Below are 19,896 nucleotides of genomic sequence, written 5' to 3' on the forward strand. Positions count from 1 at the left end.
AAATGTAAACTAGAATAGAATAGAATAGAATAGAAAGCAGAGCAACAATGAAAATACCTCTGACAAAGCATCTTTATTGAGGCTTCAACAACAACATTCTATGTACATTTTCTTAGTTTAATTTCCACTGTGGCACTGTGAGTATAATTATGTAGTCGATATATGCTCATGTAACCGAGATGTCTTTTGATTTTCTTTTTACAAAGAGGAAGAAACAAAGTAAAACATTTTGGTTGAGAGTGTGCAAATGCATTAAAGTTTTCTCTCTGAACAACTTTACGCTGTAAAGTTCAAGTGCAACAGCTTAAATGCTGTAATAAAACATGCCTGAGGGGTGAGGGAAATATTGCACTGCTCTTAATGCAGGTGACGGATGGATTTTGGGGGAGGGAATTGGGGCGGGGGGGTAACAGGGGAGGGAAAGCTGAAAGTAATGGTACAGAGCAAGGCCAGAGTAATGAGAGGAAGGCCATACTTCTGACCTTGGCTGACTGTCCCACCTTCCCCGTCCATCACTGATGGGACAAACGGATGGGTGAGTCAAGTCAGTGGGCCAGGATGTGTATGTTAAGCTGGGGTGACAGCCGACCTGGCTGCACTCTGTGGGGATGATGGAGGAGGATATGACCGAGGGGGGAGGGGGTCATCCAGAGGTAGATTTTCTAACACTTGGAGTATTTCAAAGAGCTGCAAGCTTGTCAATGAGGTGGGGAGTGGCCGTGAATGACAACAATCCACACAGTGACTGCAGCCAGCACATAAGTCCCATTGCGCAGGTCTCACTGCAACTGACATAAAACACCAAACAATGCACAGTGTGAATGATGTCCTGCTATTTTCTCTCAGCTGAATGTTGGCAGTGTCAGCGGTGGGTTTGAGCAGAAACTTGAGTAGAGCCAACTACAAACTAGCTCCCATAATGTAGCTGTTTATGGAAAGGCCAAGTCCTATAAATACACTTTCCTGGCTGCTGGTCCATGCACCCACCTTCAATTGGCTATCATGGTTCCTGGTTCAATTGTGACCATTTGATGATTAATTACAAAAAAGCAAGAATTAAATTAAATTAAATTAAATTAAATTAAATTAAATTAAATTAAATTAAATTAAATTAAATTAAATTAAATTAAATTAAATTAAATTAAATTAAATTAAATTAAATTGATGGACTTTTTGAATGGACATTGTTTAGGACTGCTACACATAAAAAAATAACTTTCAATTAATTATTGGTAAATATATATATATATATATATATATATAGTTGTTGTTTTTTGTTTTTGTTTTTGTTTTTTTATTTTATTTTATATAACAGTTCATCACAAGGCAAACACAGAGTAACAAACAACCACACACACACATTCACACAATTCAGCATCACCAATTAACCTCACATACATATTTTTGGAGCAACTATTATTTTGGATTTTTCTCACGTAAGAGTTTCTGATCTTTCTTTCTCTATCAATAAAATCCTCTCATCAAGGTTTTTTTTTTGTGTGTCCTTGTCGTCTTCCAGGTCAAATTCTTACTTCTGTGACTTTCCTATTCTATGTACTCTATGTACGAGATCAGTCTTCCTTCGGTTTTACTCTCAAAAAATAGTGAATTTTCATGTCCTCTGTAAAGGACAAGAACAGAATAAAAAAACTGTTTCTGGCACTGCTATAAAAATTCACCTGTTCCTGAATGATTAACTTTGTAAAAAGATTCTGCAGATTAACACTCATAATTACAGCCAAACACACTTATCTTTTCTTGATTTCACTCAATGCACCAGTGCTGATGGAAGACCATATAATCTGCTGCGGTATAACCCCCTCATGTCGTGCGTCACACACAAAAATTGGGGTAACAGATTTGAAGTTTCCTTTGCTTTCAACTGAAAACACTTGTCAGTAGACAGTTGTGCACATTTGTTGGACTGTGTTCTCGGCACTCTCTACACCAATTTGTTCGATGATATTTGGTGTGTGTGTGTGTGTGTGTGTGTGTGTGTGTGTGTGTGTGTGTGTGTGTGTGTCCTGCAGGTGTAACCCAGTTTCTAATTGAGGAGCTCTTTGTTTACACCTGCAGAACTGGGGCATTCTCCAGATAACTTAAACTAATCAATTAGCAAAGATAGCACAGGATCCACAGCCAACACAGCTCTCAGGATTATTTTGACTCAGATCACCTCATGAAGAAGCATTTCAAGCACAACTTTTATGTAAAGCTGCATGAATTTTCCAGTCTTGACACAGCTTCTTTTTTTTGTTTTTGCCAACGCTCTGGTGGAAATGTTGGATGAATCACCACTTTAGTTCAGGCTGCAATTTTCCAACAACTATCAGATGGATTGCTGTGACATTTTGTGCAGACATGTGCATTGTTCCTGGAGGAGGAATTCCGCTGACTTTGGTGATCCTTGTCTTTTCATCTAATGTCATGGTGAGGATCAAAATTTCATCCATTTTTTTTTTCTTTTTTTCTTGTCAGGATTTGAATTGAAAGGCAGTATTGGTATTCACAGTTCACAAAGGATAAAGCCTGATGATTATGGTGACTCTCCTCCTTTAATGCCATCATGTGATTCCATTTTTATTACGTTTTGTAAATTTTGTTTCTGTTTCTGTGGCTCCGTGTCACGGACCTCCATGGTGCGTAAAGCATGAATCCTAATGATTTCAGTGATCCTCCCCTGACATTTCTTTCCACACCAGCATGAAGTTGACATTTGTGAGCTTGTGTGAAACCACTGCTGAACTAGCATGTTAAATATGTATTCACAAATGGCTGCTCATTTAAAAAAAAAAAAAAAAAAAAAAAGTGTCACAAATGCAAAACAGAAAGTTAAGGTCATTCTAAATGACTGAATGCATCTTCAGGTAGGCATATTAATAAGGAAAAACATTTCAACATTAAAAAAAAAAAAAATTTTGTTTGTTAATTTCACAGTTGACTGTGGCCAGTATATCTTAAAGAGATCACCAGTCTATTATTATATTATGTATTATTAGTGTGTATTATTATTATTATTATTATTATTTACTTGATGATGTAATCGATTTCAGGTGAAATACTCGTTCACTGAAAAGATCATGATAGATTTATCCCCATTGTTTGACAGTGACTTGGGCCTTTTCACTTATCTTAAATCACATAAATACATTATATTCCATATTTTACTGTAATTTGGCTTTTATTTATGTTTTGTAAGAGTGTAACAAAATTATCATTCAAATTTAATAAAAAAAAAAAGTGAGGCTGATGGAGATTCTAAACTGTACTTTTGGCCAAATTCTCTATTAAACACTATGATTTGATCAACCAAGGTGAAAATATTAGAGGAAATGTGAAACAATGGAAGAAGACCATGCACACATATTTTGGGAAAATGGAAATAAAATATAGATCAGCATTGATTTAGTATAACATTTTGTTGGATCGTACCGAAATGTATACAATGGATACTGATGTGCCATATTACAGTGCAGTGCACTGTACAATCTTTTAAATCTGTAATTTTATCTCTTTATGACACTATCAAAGGAAGGGATTGAGATTTGATCAACATACAGCTGGTTGCCAGGAAGAAGGTTGTTATGAGGGAATGAGGTATGGTGGAACCTGCTTTTCAAGATCAATGGATAGAGAAACAATCCAATCAGTGGAAAAACCACAATGTAACGATATTTGCATTGAGATGTAAAAGTGAAAACTAAACGAATAAACAAGCAGAGAAAAATCTACTCCAATTCTGTGATATTGCACATCTTCCAACATTATAACAGTTCGATCTAACACTGAAAGTGTCAGTGGTATTCCTGTGGCATTTGTGAGAGCTCGATCCCATCGCTGCCTTTTTACTGTGGTGAGTGTTGCTTGTAACAAATGCACAGGTCATTAAACGGTTAGTGCCTCCCACCCACTCACTTTATCCATGTTTACTTACTGATCTCTCATATCCACGGTTTACCTCAACTGGCCTCTGCACCAGTCTGCTTAAAGATTTGGAGCTTCAAGAATTGTAATTGTTGTTTAATAATGGATGAGGTATGCAACGAGTAATGTCCAGGCTATTTCTAAATCCAAATTTACTCCTCTTATCTGGGGATTTAGGTGATTATACAACCTGCTGGGCAACTAACCTGACTCATAGAAAAAGAGTGAAAGGCATGTTTTTCTAATCCTGCACAGACATAAAATAACAATTCCCCAGTCTAGGTGAAGGAAGTGAGGACACAGAAGTTAAAGCCCTTGACTCATTAACTCCCAGAAATCACTTTAACCATCTCTGTCTTGGTGCACTGGACGCTACGTTGTTGTCTATCAAATTCAATTTTGAGAAAAGTAGGACGGTGCCCTGGCATTCGGGTCGAAGCAATTTCCTGAGCAATAAATCTCATATAACCAACCACAGACTGTTTAAAAGCTCTCCATCAGCTCATAACAATGCAGTTTTCCTTTCCATAGCCTTGTTTAAGTTGAGACCTGCAGCTCTCCACCACTTCACTGAACACACCGACATCAATCAATCCCATCTGATGTCTTGTTACTGTTTGCCCATTAAAGACAGACAGTGTTCAATGAAATCCATCAACAAAGGAGGGCACGTCTGCAAAACTATGGCATACGCTCCATGGGCCCACTCTGGATGTCTCCACTGTGTCAGCACTTTCACCATGGCAGGACAGCAGCGCTTGTCAGATTTGCCCTTTAGGCTAATCTTTGTAGCCAACTATTCTATCAGGAAATCATTATGACAGACTGAATAAAATGTCAAATTAACACGGGAAGGAAAAGGGGGAGAATTTACCGAAATGCAAATGACTATAAGGATGGTGCACTTGGCAGTGACTTAGGGGGGCTCACTTTGATGCTAGCGCTTTCAAAGGGTGGATTAAATACTGGTGCCACATAACTTACAAGTCTTTTAAGTATATAGTGCATCTATTAACCTTCACCTCTCAGCATAATTTTGGTGCCTTAATAGAATAATATTAAGTAGATTTGTTAGTTCATCAGAAAGTCACAACTGATAAAAAAAATAAATAAAAATCAGATTTTTGACAAGGTCAAATGATTGTTGGATGATTTGGTTCTCACTTTGATTAAAGGGTTTTTGATATCTTTTCCAGTGTCATCAGACCTAAATATTGCGTAAATAGACCAGGTAATGGTGACCTGAGAAAATGGGTTAACCCTGTTAAATAATTGTTAATGTTGTTTTTGAGTTTGATACGTAATTCCTATTTTATGTGTAAGTGATTGCAACATAAGACGACTGTGAAATGAAAACCATCTCTACAAAAGGTTTTATATAGGAATTTCAGATTGAAAAAAAAAAGTTAAAATCAATATGTACTCTGTGTCTCAGTATCCAGTTACTGTTACATACTCTTTTATATTATGTTGGTACTTGAGTTTTAGCCCATTTTAAGCAATGAACCTTGCAAGGTATTAATTTCAACAACTCCAGTTGTATATAAGAAAATTCATATAAACTGCCTTTGTGTTTTGTATCCAGTTTTTTACAATGTTTTGAGGATTTCAAATATATCTTAAAATCATCAGTTACAGAGGTAGACCATCTTCTGATGGATTGCTATGGACAGAGTAATAGTTTTACTTACAAGGGAGTAATATTGGAAATTACTGTATTATTGAATATATATGAATATTTTCAGCTGTTGGTCACTTGGTCAGTTTACAAATTAGAAACCAGCAAAGAAAATAATTGAGCAGGATTGATTGTTTCATATTCTAATGGCAGAATTTCACCCCATGCATCGCCTCAAGAAAGTGTTCAATAATTGTGGTTTATCTTGTAGATCAATACTGTATCCCTGTTTAAACCTGCTTCCCATCTATCTACTACCTCATAGAAAAACTATTGATAAGCAAATTTGGTCAGTTTAGATGGTTGACGACTCAGTCAGCTTGTGGCACCTCCACTCTTGCATGCAAGGCCAGTTTAGTGATAAAGAGCATGATTCAGACACAAACCAATTGAAAGTGCTCTAAAGAACTCTGAAATGCATTGAAAGAAAACAAAAAAAGAACATTTAAATGGTTTCAATCATCAAAAACAAAGCCATTTAAAAGGCAGACAGGAGGTGAGAGTAGGACAATAAATATTTCGAAATCGCATTTTTAAAAGCAAACATACAGGTAACAGGACACAGATATAAAACAACAGCTGGTCTTTAACAGTAACTTCCATTTGCCCTAACAAGCTGGAGTAAGCGAGACCTGATTTAAACAGTTTCGTCAGCTCTCAGATTTTGGAAATATAGTCCACGGTTAGGGAGCAGTGAAACCCATGGCAGCTTCAGCTTGTTTGACTTGATCCTGGGAACACCGAGCTAAGCTGTTCCACATCATCTCGAGTGTTTCATAAGGTATCAGTAAATAGAGCCGAGATCATTTAGCGCTTCATAGATAATTAACAAGCTTTTTTAAGTCTCTGCTTTGACACACAGGGAACCAGTGAAGTGACTTGAGCACCGCTGTAATGTGCTCCATGCTCTCTCAATGGTGGTCAGGGCAGCAGCATTCTGGGTAATCTTCAGTCATCCACTCGCACTCAAGAACACACCATTGCTGGAATTGAAAATATATGTTTAGCTGTTTCTTCTTCAGGCAGAAATCATTCAGTCCTTGCTGATGTTTTCATGGAGGTTTAATAAATGTGCTTTTGTGAATTTTGAAATGCAGTTGCGAGTCCGGACAAACACATAGTTCACTGATATCATGAATAGTGACTGATACAATGATTTTTGATGTCTCCACTCATTTGGCTGTTATAGAATAACTACTGAGCTACATTCCATGTGTAAATACTTACAACACAGACACAGAGACACAGAGACACACACACACTCATTATGGGGTCAGTGTGCCAACCATTCTATCAGCCACGCACTGTACTTGAATATAGTATTCAAGTAAATTTACTTTATTAGTGCCCCCCACTGGTCACTATGTTTTCCTCATCTGTTGCCACACTCCAGTGATCCTTGTGCGTCCGTTTAACCCATGATATTCATCTAAATAGGTTTGATATATTTCATGTTTGTTAGATTTTATATCATATGGTTTTTACTTGTCCACTCCTCAGATAATTTAAGACTGACAGGTCAATTCAGTGTTCACACAGTCAAAGCCCTGGAAAGGTCAGATATTTTTTTAGTTCTTACTTTTCTCACAGGTGCGATGAGCATTGCACAAGTATTAAATACTATCACTATCATTCAGACTGGGATTGAACTGAGAAGTTCCAATGCATAAGAAAACAGTGCTGCCTTTATTACTTAACTGTTTATAGCTGCTCATTTGTATTGTCTTTGATGCAATTTTAATGTTTTTACCATGTCTTTTTGATTGTTTTTGTACTTGTACTTGATGTTTTTTTTTTAAAAGTTTTATGTCTGTTTTACATCTGTAAAGTACCACAGACTGTATTCTGACTAGACGACACAATACCCTCCTTGGGCTTGAGGAGGAAAAAAAAGTGGTACTCAATTTTTCCTCTTTTCTTTTTCTTTTGTGTGATGTTCTTTTTCTTCTGAGTCCAGAATGCGACTATAACAAATTGACCATTACAGGAAAGCACTGGATGTCCTCTTAAATACAACTCGAGTCAAGAGTGATGATTGCGGACAACATGTCCACCACAGAGAACAGAAGTCAATGGGATTGGTCCTGGAAAGGTTTAAATACACCTTACCTACTCTCTTGAGAAGGTGCTCAGCGAAGATCTCTTTAAAAGCAACAATGGAATGGATTATGTCGGGGTAGCAGCCTCGCGGCTCAAGCTCAGTCAAACATGCTTTGATGTAGTCAGACATTGACCCTCAACATTACACTAATTCAGAATGGCTTCAAAGACAATCTACCTTTGGAGTAGATATATCTTAAATGACCTGGAAATAGCCATTCAAATCTGAAATTCTGGGAACATCTTTGAGCTTCAGTTGTTGTGTAAGGAAAATGTTTTTTTCAACATGATGCAGGTTTGATACAGAACTGCTGGAAGTGTTTGTTTGAGGTTTGTGATGCCAAATGAAATGTTGAAACCAAAGAATTTTTTCTTCCACTGCAATTAATATTCAATGGTGTATTTAATAGATTAAATTCTAACAATTGAGCTTTATAATCTTTTGCCGTTTTCTCTCTTTTTTCGGGACTCTGGTGAACATTTCCTTGGATCTTATGCCCAATCTATGATGTACACCACTTCACCCAACTTCACACATTCATGTTCACACCTATTGGCATTTTACAGTCTTCCAAAAACCTCAAATGCATGTTTGTAAACTTTTGGAGAAGAGAACCCCCCTCAAAGCAAGAATGCTTACCACTACACTTTATGGTCAATCGCTGTAATCCCAAACGTTGTGTGTGTTTGCACGACTTACCGAGAGTATTGACTCGACTCACATCAATTCAGTATGTCAAGGATTGCTCACTGACCTCAACTTACCTGTTTGCAGCAGCTACAAAAACATCACTTTGTGTGTGAACAATAATAGTGCAGCAGAGCATGACAAATTATAGGATACCTGTTGAAGTCAACAGCTCTGACTTGGTAAGTTTTCAACTAAAGGTCGTGATGAAAAGAATTGGCTTCTGGTCTTTTATTAGCGACCTAAGCGTGAACGTGCCATGTTACGTGTGTCGCTGAAATGAGCATGCATGACATTTTAAGCTCTCACTCTGCTTTGACCTTGGCAACAGGTTTTGTGCAGACAAAACTTTCCTTTGAGAAAGATCTGCTGATATGAAGCCATTTTCTTTTTCAGCTTTCTGGGGTTAGGCTGTGTTTGGAGAACAATAGAGAGTAAACTCACTGAAACTCCCACTACTGTAGTACCAACAATAGTGTCATACATGAAAATTAGATGCTTCACTTTGAGTTTCTGAGTCTTACCACTGGGCCACATTGTGATGGCATTTTTGTGATGGCAAATTATTGAGAGAGAAAGTGAAAGGACCATGGCTGTGTGCCTTCTTCATATCAATCACACACAGGTGAAACCTAAATGTCATGATGCCTATAAATGACAAATAACTACAAAGATGGAAGCATGTAAAAATAATTAGCATGATTTGCATATTATATTGATGGAAACTCCACATTGCCAAAGTAAATGATAAAGCGCATCACAGTAAAGGAAAGAAAAAACTGTTTATTTGGATAAGACAAAGTCAGCAGGATCTTTGATTATTTGCATTATGGTATTTTCAAAATTGAGCTCATCTTTTTTTAAAAGCTAGCCAACTTTTAATTAAGCTGTTATTCCAACACGCTCTGTGACTGCGAGCTTCTGTGTTGCAAGCCTTGGCTCATATTCTTCACAATACCAAATGTGTTTTTGGTGAATCCTGGGGCTTCCTAAAAATATCAAACTCTTAAGATCAAGTTAGTCAGTACAATGTGTGTGAGCATACTACAGTGCAGGCTATTACAGCACCATGGACAGAGCACAATGCAGTCAGCCCTGTATAGTTTTTCTTCTTTTAACATTCGAGGTGCAGATATTTTGTCTCAGTATCGTTGAAAGTAATAGCATTTTTATATATTTTGAATTGGTGACTTCGTGTGAAACAGTACTGAAAGTACTAGAGTTAAGTAAGTGTACTGCTCACAGATATTCCACTTTTGCATGACAAGTTATAGGAATCATTTATATGATTTCAGGCACAAGAGGGTAATTTACTAACATTGAATAACAAAAAACAATTTTTTTTAACATTTGGTTCCATAGTCAGTGAAAATACAGAAAACCCAACTATTACACATTGGAGACAGAGGGATAATTCACATACTGCAGGGTTGCTGGGGGTCCAAATCATCAATCACGAACCTTCAGCTCCACAGTTATAGAACCTGCAGCAAAATGCAAATGCAAAAAAGTTAGGGTGACATATACATGTATGAGGAGCGAGGAGAGAACAGAAACTGGTAATAAATGCGGTTTCTCATCAATCTAAATCTATAGCAGCTTAATTTGAGCTAACCACACCCTTTCTCAATAAAGACTGTGTTAACCTCCTGAACTGCAACTGGGAGCTGATTCCACTAGAGTGGAGCTTGATTACGGAAACGTCTACATCCCATTCAACAGCACTTCAAAAAGAATTTGTTGTGTATGGTACAAATATCTTTTCAAGATGTGATGGAACCTGGGTGTTAGGGTAATATGAATGTCGAAAGTACGTTTACTGATAAGGATGACCTATTTGGGACAAGCATGCAGCTAGGACTTCTTGAGCCAAATATGTACCTTACTTCCTGTTTGCGTGTCTGTAGTGGAGTCTGATATGAGAGTTCTAACACAATCGACAGTTAGTGTGTGAGCTGACACTTGAATGAAAACATCCAGCTCTTGTTTTGGGTTGATATATTTATAAATAAAAGACTAAAAGACTTAGTGCTTCACCTGCCGTGAACATCCCTGCAGTTCTCCTGGTAAAGAAATTATAGGCTATCAGATCTAACTGAGAGTTTCCAGCCAAAACTCAATATAATATCCACCCAACTCAATAAAAACCAGCCCCAATCACTACCTTTCTGGAAACTCATAAAATAACAAAATAAAAAAAAGGAAGTACAAACAGACTATCCAGAAGAATTGCAATCATTCCACCAAAAAGCCAGCACAAACTTCCATGATCATGGCATCACAGCAGCAACCACAAGAAAGTAATACAATCAAAATTGATACGTGAGCAATCAAATATATTGTGAATTTAAAAAATTCAATTCAATTTTATATATATATAGCACCACGTCACGTCATTTCTAGGCGCTTTTAAGAGAGAAACCCAACAAATCCAATAAAAAAAAAAAACAATAAAAAAATCAAAGCTGACCTTTCTCTCTCTTGCTCTCGTGTATTCACAGTTAATTGTGACCAAAAAATTTTGGATTTACTTTTTAACTAATTGTATGAGTGAGAGGACACAGAACCTTGTTGAAAAGTTTGTTTGTACTATTTTGACTGTATAATGGAAACTAATTGATTTACTCTAGAATATATAAAAAGAGAAAAAAATCCATCTAATTTTGTGCAAAGCAGTCCTGTGGAAGGTTTTCCTAACTTTTATAATTTATACATGCATTCCTTTATGGTTAACTTCGACACAGGTTTCATAGGGTGACCAAATGTTCTCTCCTGATGGGATATCTCAACATTTCAAGCAATGTCCCAGATATGTTATACATTTGTGAAATTGTCCTTTGTGTGGAAGCAGTATTGCCTCTAATCTGCCCACACAATGTTTTTTTTTTTTTTTTAAACAAGAACCATTGCAAAGCTGTTGTTTTATTGTTTTCATGATTATACTGACATGAAAAAAGTAAGAGATACTTTGCTCAAGATGTTTTTTGTCAAAGATGTCACATCGTTGAATAAACTTTGGTTTATAATTGAACCCTTTGTAGGGCTTTCGTTGAAGTATTAGAAAAATCATATCTTGACTGACTTCTTTTTTGTGAGTTTTTAGAAAAAAAAACTGTATTTCATAACTTATCCCAATTAACACATGGTAGAGAATTAGTGTTGGACAAAAAAAAAATTAACCAATCAATCTGAATTTGTGATGTATTCTGTAATCAATATTATTTATTGTCTTGCTTTTAAGAAACATGAAAAAGCTGGAGGTGACCAGGTTACTGCTCCAATGAAGGCTTAATTATCTCCAAGCTGACAAGTGTCCTCATTTAGAGAATATATTTAAAAAAAAAAAAAGGTCACTAGTGATTTGCAAGGTCATCTGTTTGAATCCAGCATGGCTTTTTCTGTGCTGTTTGCATGTTCTCCCTGTGCCTGTTCTCCTACAATCCAAAAGTATGCATTTGAGGTGAATTGGTGGCTTTAAATTGGCCTTAGAAGTAGATGTGAGTGGGAGTGGTCAGTGTCTCTGTGTTTGTCCTGTGATATACTGTTGACCTTTCCAGTGTGTATTCTGTCCTTGCCCAGCACAGTTTGCTGGGATTGGCAGAATGAAGCGGTAGAAGATGGATGCGGTTAGCTAGATATTTGAATAAACAAAGGCATTGCTCTGTTTTCACATTCCAAAAACATGCAATTTGAGGTTAAATTTATGCCTCTAAATCGCTTTTAGGTGTGAGTCTGTGTGCAACTTGTAGGACAAGCTACTTGTTTGATGTCACTTTAAGTCATAACAAATGTAATATTTTATTTACAAACAATGCCGGTGAGGAAACACTTCAAACAAAATATTGTTCTTTGCAAAGAAAACATTAAACTGAACAATTAAAAGCAAATCCACAAAACAAAAATAAATAAATAATCCTACATAATGACTAATTTGCCAGCTCATCTCCATCTTCGAGACGTGGACACGTGCTCGTGGAAGTTGGAGTGATTTGTTGTCCCACAGCTCCTCGCGCAGATGGATGCGCGAGGAGCCCGAGAGATGTCATTCTTCTCACTACACCTGTGCTGCCGCCTCCTGGACGGACGCGACTCCTTTGCAGCGACTGTACTATAAGTGAACGGACAGCTTATGAGCCCCACTCAAAGCGAGAGAACCACACACAAGGAGCGGGATGGCGGGCAGATCGGCGCTGCGCCTCGGCGTGCTCCTCCCGGCTCTGCTGCTCGCGGGCTCCGCGGCGGTGCGCGCGAACCGAGGGGCGACGCTGCCCGACGAGGAGCGGGACAAGGAGGGCGACGCGGAGGCGCCGTGTGAGGTGAAAACCGTCACCGTGTCCACCCTGCCGGTACTCCGGGAGAACGAGTTCAGCTTCACCGGCGCAGCCTCGGGGAACGTGGTCGAAGGCGGGGGTGCAGCCGGAGCAGGTGGTGCCGGCGGAGGAGGAACCGGAGGAGGAGCGGGAGGAGCAGGAGGAGGGGGGGAGTCCCGACTCCTGTTATTCGTTAGGACAGATCTACCTGGGCGAATTTCCGTAATGGATGATCTTGACAACACAGCTCTTCCCTACTTCACACTCGGTAAGAACTGCTGTGGTACTGTGTTTGCCCTCCATGATGAGGACCAGTCAATCTGGCTGCACATTTGTACGCATAGGGACCACTGGGCTGTGCTCACAGCTCTCCTCACCCCACAAATCATGTACCTGTTCTGTCTCCATCACAGTGTCTCATGCTTTGAAAGTAGCCAGCATGATGTGCAGCTGAAAAGCTTTTTTTTTTTTTTTTTTTTTTTTAATTCTGTGTAAGAAACTTCTATCCAATATTCCCTCCTTTTTTTCTTTTTCTTTTTTTTACTTTGCCCCTCTTTCCACTAGGCTCCCCTATTTTGTGGTTAAATATGATTATGATTTTAAATTTCATGCATACTCTAAGTGCACAGCCCCCAATCAAGGAATGCAATTTAGCCCTGCAAATATGCATGAAATTACTTTTTTTTTTTATTGTGACTTGAGCACATAATTCAGAGCACACACGCTTTGCTGGTGGTGTAAGTTTCACTGAATGAAATGCACTAAGGCTGGAGTTGGAATCACTGTCAACATTTGGTCACTGCAGGCTTTAGGGATGCGTTTATTCACAATTCCCTCGATGGACTGAATGGCGTGCCGACAGCAGAAGGCTGATCTTTTCCTCTGACAGGTCAGCTGGAGTTCTCTGTGAAAAGTCAGTGACTTTAAAATGGGTCCTGGGAGTAGCATCAGTGATTGGATAATCACAGAGGACATGATGGCAGTGAAGTGTCTCTGCCATGCACAGCCTGTTAAGATATTTGCTTTGGTAAGAGGAGAAGAGTACTTACAAAAGGGAACTTGCTTACCTTGCTTTGTCAGTGTTTTTCTCTCCGTGACACGTCAGGTGGAGGATGAACATTCATCGTTTTTTTTCCCCCTCAGCTGCAGTTTGAGCCACACAGCTGTTTTTACATCTCTCTTTTAGTGTACATGTGCAGAGTGTATACAACACAGTCTTGTGTGTCAGATGCTTTAAGCTGCACAAGATCCCAGGTGCACAATGCCGTATGTTTAGTACTCAGGCAGTTCAGGTACCCTATTTGGCAAAAATAATCGAGTTAAAAACCATGGCAAATACACAGATGCGGGACTTGTCGGAAGTCAGTGATGCGACGACTGAGAAAACCATGAAAATGTCTCATTACTGCAGTTTGGACGGTGGCTTGCTATCCTCCTTTTTTTTCCCCCCCCTCCTCTTTTCCCCGGTTTCAATTTCATTCCCCCGTATGAAGAGTGCCGACTGAACTGGCTGTGCGAAGCAAAGGCGAGCAGGCAGGCTGAAGGCTGGAGCATTAAGCTAGTAAATCACTTTCTATTCTCATTAAGGACAGCCGTTGACTGGTGAGAAAGGCCTCTCTGTCCTCCCCATTCAGCCAGCTAGCAAATTTGCTGCTTCACCCTTTTCAGTGCATGGCTGCATGCTGTGGGGCGTAGAAACAGGAGCTTTAATAGATCCACGTGTAAAAGATTTTGAATATTGTTTATGTAAGATTTTTAACTGAAATGTTGCCAGCTATTCTTTCGAATTAAAGTTTTTCTGCCTGTTAAAAACAACAACAACAAAACTCTTATCAAACCTTGTACACTGCTTTACTTAATTTAAGGTCTTGGGGGACTGGAGTCATGCACAGCTAACGATGGGAATCACAGAGCAAACACAGAGACAGACACTCATATTTATTGGTAATTTAGAACCACCAACCACCTTAAATGCATTAAATCTGGTTTACCTGGGGTAAACGCCCAGAGCCATGGACTGGGCAGAACCCAATTTGTCGCTACAACACCTCCGGTCTGCCCTTGCTACATCAAAGGCTTTAAAAACATGGTACCGGAATGAATCGTGTTATGTTAAAGGTTTTTTCCCCCCAAATTTTGCAAACGTAATTCTCTATCACTCAACCTCTTCATCCTGCCAGGAGATTTGGCTTGTACTTCGCCGCACGATAGACCCGTCTCTTTCAGCTCTTTCGTCCCAGTCCTTCGCCAGGTGGTTTTTCGGCTTCTTTCGTCCTTCCAGTTCGAGTCCATCTCATTGCAACTTTGGGGATTTTTTTCCATTTGGGTATTCTTTGGACATTATAAAAGATCTGAGATTCTTCTTTCCAAAAAAAAAATGTTCATACTGTTTGTCTTCTTGTGCAGTTCCCCCAGTTGTGATCTTGTTCGGCCAGTGGATATTGCAGATCTCATGAAGGCAGCTGTTGTGAAAGACACTAACCTCTCCCATATGTCCTCTGTATTTAATCTCCAGCACACAGAGCCATACAAAAGAATAGCATTGACATTGCTGTTGTGAAGCCTGATCTTTATTTTGAGGCTGTGTAATTGCCTGCAAGCATAATTACACGTTCTATTATTGACCATATTGACATAATAAACACGGTTGATATATTTAAAAAGACAACCTTGCATACCAAACACCCCAAAACAAGCTGTACTCATTAACTTTTTTTTAATATTTCATGATATTTGAGCCTTCATAATCGTATTTTTTTGAACATGTTATGTTGTCAAAATCTCTGACTGCCTTTTATGATATACGGTTATTTGAACAGAAATAGTAAATTAGCAAAATACTTCAACCTTTATGTTGAGATCTTATAGCTACATTCCTAAATGTGTGTCATAGCTTCACCGTAAAGCCAGAAAATATGTGCAGACTGAAATGTTTTCGTCCCAATGTAAACAATTGATTGTTGGTACTGTGTTAGAATTGCTATGCAGGAGCCTTAGACAGAAGCAAACATTGGGATTTGCATTCAATAGTAAACATCTTACTGTATGCTGGTCTTTTTAACAGCTTTGTATTCCTCTATGCATGCAACAGTGGCTGCATTCTAGCTTGTGAAATAAAATGGGATAATTTACATAAATAAAAAAAAAAAAGCACCACACTGCTGATCTAGTCAAGGAGAATGAGCAAATCAAATGACACAGTGAATCTTTTTCCTGTTCGGATCGCATTTGTCGTTAACGTCATTATTCTGATAAAATGACCTCACCAAATAGCCGGGTAGATCATGAACATGCCTGTTGTCCTTTGTCATTTATTAACTTAACCCATTTGGCTTTTAAGAACCCAGTAAATATTATATAGGTCTATATAGTGTGTAGACTGTACTGGATGGCAGTGGGCATTCTATTCCACTCTTTTTATTTTGAAGCTCTCGGAGAGCGGGAAACATCACTACTTGTCACAAAACAGGAGGAGCTCTCACAACTCTACCAACAGGACAACAAATGCTGCCTTTTTAAAAAATTTATAGTGAAGGATAAGTCACAGAGAAACTTAAAATTTTAACAATCTTTTCATGAACTGATACCACTGGGTAAACAACCTGCAACCTTAATCTGCTCACAGTTGTTGCCACCTCATTACACTTACCTGCTAGTCTTTTTTTTCTTTCTTTGTCTTCATGTCTTTTAACTGTTTTTTTTTTTTTTGTTTTTTTACCCAAACTTTGATCTTTGCCAAAACCTAAGCAATTTATTTTTTGGCACCCAGGCCAAGCAAAACAAGACGAAAACATATTCAAAACTTGAGTTGAATTCCAAGCATTGCAACAAAAATATCCGTCTCACCTGTTAATATTTACTGCTGTGCTGCCCTATCAATTACAGCCCGCGTTTTGCATTGATCCATCTCAACGGAGAAGCTGCAATTCTCTCCTTTTGATAACAAAATCCGTGTTTTATTGTATGAATAATAGTGGAAATGGCACCGCGGAGATATGCTGGGGCGTACCCTATTAGCCAAATGCCATCCAAACCATAATGAGTGCCGGCTTGTCTCTTTCCTCGATGCTGTCAGATGTCCGATTGTTTTGTCGAACCGCCGTCAGAGGTTATGGGGAAAGGGGGGGGGGACATGCAGTCTCCTTCCCGCTGTGGCCTGCCTGCTCAGCTTTGATTTATTACCACAAGTGTCACAGAGAATGGATGAGCAGAAAGGGCAGATCGGAGGGAGGGGTACAGGGTTGCTTCCCACAACCCTTCGTTTCTGTTTTGTTTTCTCAGGTGCGTGCCGAAATCTGACCAAACGACGAGCGATTACTCACTAAACTTCCGACGGATATCATTAGCGTCAGTAAAATTCTTTGTGCTGAATTTGGGCTTTTGACCTGTTTTTTTTTGCCCTTCCCAATGATTTGGAACATGACTGGAATGCCAGTGCCAAAATGTTATAAGGCAGCCTGGGACTGCATTGAGCTTGATATTTAGTTGATTTGCATTTTGCAGCAACATACTTACAAATTCGACAGAGATCATTCTACGCCGCTATTCTTTGTCACACAAAATAATGCTCTTTGCTCATTTTAAGTGATCTTGTGGAACTGGGTGGAAATCGATCTCAACATGGCTGACTCTGTAAACACCTCATTAGGAGTTCCCCTCTTTTTGAATCCTTCAGGCACTTAATGCTGGATCGAAAGCATTTGAATGTCTCTCCGTTCTTTATCCTCTCTGTCCATCGTACTGGCTGAAATCAGTCCACTTTCCACTTTCCATCACATCTCAGGCACATTTTATTAGAACTCTTATCAAACTCTAGCATGTCAACTGGCCCACTTTTTTTTTGCTCTCTTTCTCCTCTTCTCCGCCCTGCTGTATCTTTGTGAGCTGGAGTTCGAGCGAACCCTGCTTGCTTAGCGATTGGAGATTAAAAGCTACAGTGTTAAAGTGGGGAGAAAAAAGAAATGGGAGGCAGGTACCAGAGATCTCGGTTCCCTGTGGCACAGAACATGAACGCACTGCACTACATCTCAATCATATGTCAGGGGTTCAGCTTTGCACTGCAGGACGAGCGATGAAGAGGGGACAAAGGTCAACAGGAGAAATGGGAGTTATCATGTAGTGGCGAGCTGAGATGGACATGTGATGTTTTTGGAAGGGCTCTTTATTTCTTCTTGTAAATTTAACATAGCACTTCTTTCATTTTTGGTTGCAGTGTTATATTCTTAGGTGTACCACAGAAAAAAAGTTCTATTCAGCAGGCCACCAAATGATTTATTTATCATCATTTCATCTGTAATAGAACTATAAGAGGCTGTCATTTAAAGAAAAAAAATGCTCGACTACAGGCACTCTCATTTGTAGCATGAATTGTTTTGCCAGCCACAAGCACACACATCTAATGTTCTCCCAGATTTTCACGGCGAGGCCTTTCGTTTGTTCACTTACTGCAAAATGGCAGGTTTACAACAAACAAAAAAAAGGAGCTCTGCATTTGACTTCGATCATCAAACTGTTAGGGCTGACAAGCTTCTCTGCCCCTCCTCTGCCATTCATCAGAAAAGTTGTATAATTTGATTAGATGGGCTGTGTAGTCTCCTCCATCACCTTCAGGTTCTTCTCATTCTATCACAATTTACACCCTAAATCTTACAGCATTTATCTGAAATTTCCTCCCACTTCCAATCAACAATTTATTTAGTTGTCTGTGTGATTCCTTTGTGTATTTTTACCCATGCAACTTGGATACAAACCTGGACTCTCCACACTTAAGACTTGCATGAGTACCACGAGGGGAGACTTACTTGTTGACATAAATGACAATATTTAATTCACCACTGACTTGAAGTCTTGTGTGGGGACATAATTATCACTGACTTTTCCTGCAAAGAAAATCTGTTGCATACGGGAAAGCTTTTCTGGCATTATTGTTTTTTTTTAATTACCACCCAGAACTGTTAAATACCTGAGAAGTTACAACACTTCAAGTGTTAAACTATAGAAAGAACATCTAAGAAGATTTAGTGCACAAGCAGTGTCATCCTTCATGTTGGGTTTGGATGCTCCTCCTTGTGCATGCAAAAAAAAAAAAAAATCCTTCCAGGTCCTCCAGATTGGTCCTCCAGTCCAACGGCATCCATGTTGAATTGGATGTCTTGGGTGATTGATGACTCAACATTTCCTGCAGGTGTGTGTGTGTGTGTGTGTGTGTGTGTGTGTGTGTGTGTGTGTGTGTGTGTGTGTGTGTGTGTGTGTGTGTGTGTGTGTGTGTGTGTGTGTGTGTGTGTGTGTGTGTGTGTGAAGATTGTCTGTCTCCACCCTGTGATGGCCTGTTGATCTGTCCAGGCCACCCCCCACCCCCCCAATGTCTGCTGGGATTGACTCCAGCCCAGGGCGGCCCCAGGTTATATACATGGTATACAAAAGGTGGACTGAAGGATAAATGGAGGCATACGTTGTTTTTTGCGACAGCAGTAGCCGTTCTGACATTATTTTTCACCTGTGAGAGAGACGGGATGTATGAGGTTTTATGGTCAGAACTAATGTCTTGTATCTGCTTTTCCCAAAAAATCCCCAACAAACAGACCAGTTCTGTCACTTTACGCAGTGGCGATTTCATTTGAGCAGCAGAGAGTGAAGAACCAGGCTTATTTAATTTAATGCTGACAGACCTAAGTGATGACATGGGAAGGTTGACTGAGCTGTGGTCGATGACCCGTGCCATCAGTTGCAGTCCTCGGCAAGAGTTGCTCTTTGGGATGCTTTGTTGTCCTACCTGAGTCTCGAGTCTCGCCTTGTGGCGCTGGACAGCTTTGATCTCCAGATAATAATTTGATCATTACCATTGCTGAGAGGCGCACTGTGGTTATCTTTGACGGAACGAACAAAGAACTTTATGTAAATACCTCTAATGAATGCACAAGCTCTTTTTATTTGAATTATGCAAAGGAACAACACACACAATTGTTCCCTATTTTAAGGGGGAATTGTTTGCGAAAGGATTCTACAGCTTTTCCTTTTCTTTAATTTAAACGCATAACTCATTTAAAGTCAGCCCTACTTTTGTGGGTGAGCGCGTGTATATAAAATATTTACTCTTTCTTCATTCTTCAAAAAACAAGACATGAGCATTGTTAGTTAACTAAACACACACACAAAAAAACTGACTTCTTATACACAAGTCTGTGAAATGAGCACAG

The 19,896-nt window shown here is 39.1% G+C and overlaps 1 protein-coding gene across 1 annotated transcript in view; it reads left to right on the forward strand.

Annotated features, from left to right (window-relative positions):
* Nucleotides 1-12,562: 12,562 nt before the first annotated feature.
* The window catches only part of astn2 (astrotactin 2), a gene marked incomplete at both ends in the record, with an annotated part of 271,954 nt that continues 264,620 nt past the window's right edge, over nt 12,563-19,896 (forward strand). The window contains one exon of the mRNA XM_080510130.1: nt 12,563-12,968. Coding sequence (XP_080366256.1) covers nt 12,563-12,968 — 406 coding nt within the window. The remainder of the gene's footprint in view (nt 12,969-19,896) is intronic.

Source organism: Blennius ocellaris (assembly GCF_963422515.1).
Source record: "Blennius ocellaris genome assembly, chromosome: 15".
Lineage (NCBI taxonomy): Eukaryota > Metazoa > Chordata > Actinopteri > Blenniiformes > Blenniidae > Blennius > Blennius ocellaris.